Source organism: the organism of the source record quoted next, unplaced genomic scaffold (assembly GCF_019419815.1).
Source record: "Pyrus x bretschneideri cultivar Hongxiangsu unplaced genomic scaffold, Pyrus_bretschneideri_v1 Contig12, whole genome shotgun sequence".
NCBI lineage: Eukaryota > Viridiplantae > Streptophyta > Magnoliopsida > Rosales > Rosaceae > Pyrus > Pyrus x bretschneideri.
Window position 1 is genome coordinate 5,245,118 of NW_025999413.1, and position 6,648 is coordinate 5,251,765.

Consider the following 6,648-nt stretch of genomic DNA (forward strand, 5'->3'; position numbering starts at 1 on the left):
AATGTAAATTGGTTGATTATGTGAGATATGTTGAGAGCTCCTAAACCTGCACCCCGGTGTTAGTGATCCCGCCTATAGTTAGGGCACAATCCTTCACGTGATGTTCACCTCCCGCACCATACGCTCAACTTGGATCCAAGTTAGGTGCTCAGTCTTGTTGTATAGACCACTATAGGTGGTTCTGACTCGTAGGTGACTCGTGATTATTCGCACAGTCTTCATGTGATCGTAGCACTTAAACGTATTTATTTACACATAGTCCTGTCGTACAGACCACTTTAGGTGGTTCCGACTTGTGTGCAAGTATAATTGTTGAGATGTGGATTTGAGCTGTACAGGTCACGTTAGGTGGCTCCGGCTAGATGGATGAGCTCTAGATTCAGCCGTATAGGTCACGTTAGGTGACTCTGGCTGACATATCATTTGCATTGATTTATATTACCTGACTTACATATTTTTATGCTAAGATATTCGACATGGCATATTTGTGAATTTTGCTATTCTGAGCATGGTTGTGGTATAGATATGTATTCTATTTTCTAGGAAATTATACAAGTTTTACGGCGATGGGTTACAATCTTTGGTAATTGAAATGGTTTTGAAAGCTTTGTTTTTGCCCACTCACACTTTCTATTTTGCGCCCCTATAGGTTCTAGTTAGGAGTGTTTTGTGGTGGCTTGCGAGAAATCCACGGCAGCTTTGACAAATTACCACCATTGTATGGTCACCTTTGGGTGTTGTATAATTAGTATTTGTCTTGCTGGACTGCACTCAGGCTATTTGTGCTCTGGTTGTGAATTCACACTTATTTTATCTTACACCTTATCTTATCTAGTGCTCTAGTTAGTTTGGTTTTTATTTATTCGCATTTCTTATATTTGTATTGCTTCCGCACCGTGCACATAACTACGTCACCTTCACGTGACGACCAGCACGCCTTGATTTCGGTCGAGGTGTGTCAACATATTTCTTAGTAGCAAGGTCTGAGAAAAGAATAGAAAATGTAATTTCACTATATTTTTTTAACCAAGAATTGGACCTATCACAATAAGATTTTTTCTAGTGGGACGATAGCTTTGAAAAGACAAATTTCCTATCTTTTCTTTAATTTCAGGCGAAATACGATTAGGAATGGCTAATTCAAAGCTCCTTTTTTTTACCATTAGCATGAACTTGTTTTAGTATCATAAGGAATGCTTCTCGTGGATATTTACATAATCCAGCCGCTTCATTTAATTGGTATAAATTCTAAATTTTGTGAAAGTAAAAATTAGGTTCTCATCCTTATTTTTCTACTCCATTAATTAAAACCTTATTCCTTTTCAAATTTTGATCGAAGTCCTCCGATTTTAATAAACGCCATTAATTATTCAAAAACAAAATATTTACATGTCAAGATAATTAAAGTTTTATTTTTTAATATAGGGAAGTGTTATTGGCACTCTTAAAATCTCATTCTACACTTCTCACAAGTGTATTTTTCTTTCTTAATATAGAAAGTTTGGAGTGTAGAATAAGATTTTTGGAGTCCTAATAATAATTCACTTAATATATTCATTTAGTGTTAGAAACGTTACATTTGATATATTATATTTATGGCTAAACTTTTTATCATATATTTCTATTTCTAGTTTGTACCCATTTTTAATTTGCAACCATTTTTTAAATTATACCATTTTTCTTTTAAATTTTAATTTGTACCCATATATTAATTTCTTTTTGTCCCTTATTTTTTAAACTTTTATTTGTACTCATAATTTTTTGAACCTTTTATTTGTACCCATAATTTATCTATAATGTACCCATTTTTTTTTTTTTTAACAAATGTACCACTTTGTCATATGTAAAATGTATCCCTATTTTTTTTGTAAGCACCATTTTTTATGCAGAAGGTACCCATTTATTTTTTAATCTAAAATGTACCATTGTTTTTTTTTTTTTTTTAAATATAAAATGTACCCATTGTTTTCTATATAAAATATACCCATTGTTTTCTATATAAAATGTACCCATGTTTTTATGTAAATGTACCAATTTTTTATATATAAAATATAACCAAATCTTATTATATATATGTACTCATTTTATAAAATTAAAAAATTAAAAAATAAAATAAAATCCCTTTTTTTATAATCTAGAATGCACCCATAAGAAATTATTATTATTTTTATCAAAACCCATAAGCAATTTTAAATAATTAAATTGTAGTGTAAATGAAGCAACAAAAAAAAAAAAGGGTTGAGTTTTTATTGGCATTATTGCATCTATTTTATTATTATGTCATTTATGTAGCAGGAGAGGGAATTCAATAAAAAAATCTAAAATGCATAAAGTTTGAGTCTACAACACTTACGGACCAAGGACAACAACTAAACTATCTCTTTGTAAAACCTTTTGAGTTTTTCAAATTGAATTTGATACTTATCATATATAAATTGTTAAATAGTACAACAATATGACTCTGCTAGTTCAACAAATAATAAATGAATTTATATGTAGATTAGACTTTAGTATGTTTGCAGATAGTGACGGAGCTAGAATTTTGTCACAATTAGCGCATGATAATTAAAAAGCTCCCAACCATACAACCCTTAGAGATCTTAATTCCCAATGGAACACCGCAGAGGAACCCTTCAACTACAGGACAGTACAATCCAATAGGCTTTGCAAAAGCCAGTATTATACATAAAGAGAAGATCAGAAGATGGCAAATAATTAGGTCCTCCTTGCACAGATACACACACACACACACACACCTATACATATGAGCTTCAAATTAAACCAACATGAATCTTATGATACAAGTTGTTTATGAACGAAGCAAAGATATAGCGAAACATTTCAAATTACGTATTTTCATAGGAGTTGCTTTATGATTTTAAGCCCACCATGGATCTTCGCCGGTTCTGAAATCGGTTTCAACCCATGGAACAAACACGACCTTCCCATCATCAATATCACAATGAGCCAACGCCAGAGACTGTTCCAACAGAAAGAAGGTAAAGAAGCAAGCTTTTATCATATGTAGCATGCGGCATAGATATATGCAAATTGCAGCATGGAAACTATTGTGGACATAGCAATTTTGTATGATCGGTTAGCCTTCATCATAAAACCAATCGGTTTAACACCCTACTTGGTTACAACCTTACGCTACATTCTTGGTTAATATATCATCAAGAAGAATTTGAACTAGCAAGAGTCGATAAAAGTGTAAATAAACTCACCAAAGGAGCAGGTCCTCTGACAACTCTTCCTTGGTCATTGTACTGGGATCCATGGCAGGGGCATACGAACTTGTTCTCCGCCTTGTTAAATGGCACGACACAGCCAAGGTGAGTGCAGACGGCATTGATTGCATATGTGGCAAGAGTTTTATCTTTCTCCACAACAAGGTATGTAGGATCACCCTGACAAGCACAGCAAACAATCAAAATTAATTTACCTTCTAAAGATATGCATCCCAAATTTCTCGATCTGACTTTGGGAATGGTTGATCACAAAATAAAAGTATCATTAATTCATGATCCCATAATTCTGCTGCTTGAATTGGAAGTCTGACTTGAACTTTTCATACAAATTGCAATAAGGATATGATAGTCTTAAGATATTGAGCTTCATCAGTAACATGTATCAGTACCTTCAATCCTTGTGTGAGGGTCCTGTCACCTGGTCCATGAGTCTTAAGCCATTCAGCTGCAAGCACGTCGTTTCCAAGAGCATCCTTGGCAACTTGACCACCAGCGCCGGCACCGGAGCTATTATGTTTTTCCAATCAATCAAAATAACCATGTCAAAGAGCTATGGATAAATTATAGATGCCAAAATATCATTGTCAGTATGATGGCAGTTGGGATACAACATGACTGTTCACTCACATCCCGACAAACACTCAATATTAGAGATCAAGAGTTCTTGTTGAACCTTTTAGTGGTGAAGAAAAAATTCAGAGTGTGAGGAGAAAGGGGGTTCTCTCTTGAGTAATGCTATTTAGAGAGTGTCTCAGAAAATGATGTTAGTTTTGTGTATCTAAATAGTAAATAGCATTATTGTTTTCTATTTGGTACAAACTTCTCAATGGATGTAAAACACTTCAAGAAAAATTAGACTTCTAGCAGTTAAGCAGTGCTCATTCGATATCAGCGGACCAATGAGACTAACAGCTCATGAATTTTTTTTTTAATTTATTATTATTAAGGAGAGGGGGAAGGGTTTGAAAGTATTACAATAATTATGGGATGAGTTTCGGACCCGAGACACATCCTAAGCTGAGTTCAACACTTCACTATGATATACAAGATAGTAAGTAATCTAATTACAATATTAAGCACTAAATATCACCACCAATCAGCACACATTACATATATGTAAAAGATGAAAAAGGTTAAAAAAAGGAGAGTGATTTTTGCACGCCTTTTTTGTCTCCCCAAGTACACATGTTTATTTTCAGTATTTGAATTGAATAAACTAAAGAAGTATTAAATGACAAAATAATTCGAAGTGTGCAGAAAGAGAAAATGAGTTTGCGGAGGTCATTTCCTAATAACCTGTAAATATGGAAAGGGGTAACGTGGGAAGGAAGAAAACTCACCCAGGTGGAGCAAAGAAAGTGGCATAGGGAACCAACATGAAGCCAGTGGGAAGTGAGATAGCACCTAGAAGAAGCAGATTCATAAGCTTCCTCTTCTCCATGTCTGGCACTCTATCAGCAGCAATACTGCCTGCCTGGCAAGTGACTCTCATTCCCTTTCCCTTTCCCCTTCCCATCATCTGTGTTCTCTTGCTGTTCACAGCAAAGCCATTTGCTGATGAGAACATTGCACTCTTGCTGGAACATAGCTGAAAAAACAATCAAACACATAACAAAAGATGATTTCTCATTAATTCTAGCTTTAAGTACCCTCTAAACCCACGTCAGGCAGTTCACTTACAAGAGATTAATTAGCTAATCAATAGGGTTTTGGTTTTAATTACCTGGGAAGTGGTTGCAGGAGAGAGAGTTAAGGAAGCCATTGTAAGGAGATTGCTTGGAGATCAAACTGTTAGCTGCTTCATTTTTTTGTGTGAAACATGGTTTTGAAACGACCACAGCCACCAGTGGATAAGGCGCATGGTAAAGGGGCGCCACATTACCACATGTTCGTGATCAAGATTCTTCTAGCTACTTTGATAGAAGAAAAAAAAAATATATATATATATATATATATACACATATTCGTTTGCCTTTAGAAAGGAACAAATTGATGGGCTGACTAACCCAAGATTGGTAGGGTATGGAAATATTACAAAGCTTGTGAATTGTAGTATTGGGCCATTGTGATCTTCACTGACAAGCATACATTACTGGGTTCGCTATTGGGCTTTGCCTAAAATTCCTATATGAGAATTGGGATTTTCATTTTATTGGCAATGCGTTGTATTTAGGGTTAATCCATTTACACAGGTGTATAGATTCTCTCACTTGCCTGTTGATCAACATGTAAAATAATACAAAAGTAAAATTATACTACTAATACAATAAAAAATGATAAAAACACATAATTTTTAGAAGTTAGAAGCTAAGAAGAGTTAAGTGAAAAACACCTCCCATGCAATAACTCATATTATTTAGGAGAAAGTTGAGGAAAGTTATCATACCAATATATACAATAACTCTTATAATATTATATTGAACATTGATGTAGTTAATCATGTACACATCATGTCCTATTATCTTGTGAATTCTGAGTTGTATTGTGTCCAATATTGCTACACCTTTGTGACTTGTTCAACATACTAGGAATATTAATGAAAAATAGAAATTGTTGAATTAATTTGGTAACAAGTGACAGTGTTTGATCGCTATCACTATTTCATGATTCACATAAACCAAAAGTCAAACACCGAATAGACAATTCAGCACAACCCTCTCTTTTTTTTCTTTTTTGTTTTTCCTTCTCAATTGCAAACCAACCCTGAGTCCTTGACAATAAAGCAGAGAATGATGAATTGTCTTCAACTTTCACTTCAAATGATGGGCTTGCATGCTCTCCCTTTATCCTAATTCAATAGCTTATTGCAACCAAGTTTTGACATCCTCTCTCTCCCTCTGTCCCTCTTTCATCCATTCATATACTCCCCTTTCAAATTGGTAAACATATAAGAAAATATTAGGGAGATCATGGTAAAAATTATACCATCAACCGCTATATTATGTGCTTTACAAAATACGGTTCAAGTAGACGATTTCACTATTATCACCCAAAAAAAAACATAAATACAACTAATCATAATCTTATAAACAATCTCTGCTTTTGCTTCTAGTTTCTTTTTCATATGGTTATAAGGCAATTTTTACCATATGCTATATATACATATCCATACATACATACATATGTATATATATATATGTATATGTATCCATAGTACTGCTACTTCATCATGATTTTTTTTCCCCAGTCTACAGGCGAGCACCGTAGGGAAAAAGCTTTTGGTGCACTGATCCAGAAGCTAATTAAGCTAGTCCTTAGGAAATGAGTATAAACTTGTATTGACTATAGCTGTTAGCATGTTAGAAAATAGATAATAAAGAAAAGAGTATATATTAACAAGAGTGTTCTTCTCTTGGTCACTATGAAGTATGGACCATGGATTGAATTCTAGTGGGGC

At 34.1% G+C, this 6,648-nt stretch overlaps 1 protein-coding gene across 1 annotated transcript; it reads right to left on the reverse strand.

Moving 5' to 3' along the window:
• Nucleotides 1–2,604: 2,604 nt before the first annotated feature.
• On the reverse strand, nt 2,605–5,134 carry LOC103944475 (cytochrome b6-f complex iron-sulfur subunit, chloroplastic). Its single transcript, XM_009354936.2, has 5 exons — nt 4,975–5,134; nt 4,592–4,839; nt 3,641–3,758; nt 3,228–3,410; nt 2,605–2,980 (listed from the first exon to the last, which is right to left on the reverse strand). The coding sequence occupies exons 1-5, from the start codon at nt 5,011–5,013 to the stop codon at nt 2,879–2,881; spliced, it is 690 nt and encodes a 229-aa protein (XP_009353211.1). The 5' UTR covers nt 5,014–5,134; the 3' UTR covers nt 2,605–2,878.
• Between the last annotated feature and the right edge of the window lie 1,514 nt (nt 5,135–6,648).

What these genes read in the sequence shown, in the direction of transcription:
- LOC103944475 (XM_009354936.2), bottom strand. Translation starts at nt 5,013, where the DNA reads ATGGCTTCCTTAACTCTCTCTCCTGCAACCACTTCCCAG. An exon ending in CTCCTGCAACCACTTCCCAG is followed by an intron (nt 4,840 to 4,974) that starts GTAATTAAAACC and finishes TTGTTTTTTCAG; the next exon opens with CTATGTTCCAGCAAGAGTGC. An exon ending in ACTTTCTTTGCTCCACCTGG is followed by an intron (nt 3,759 to 4,591) that starts GTGAGTTTTCTT and finishes AAAACATAATAG; the next exon opens with CTCCGGTGCCGGCGCTGGTG.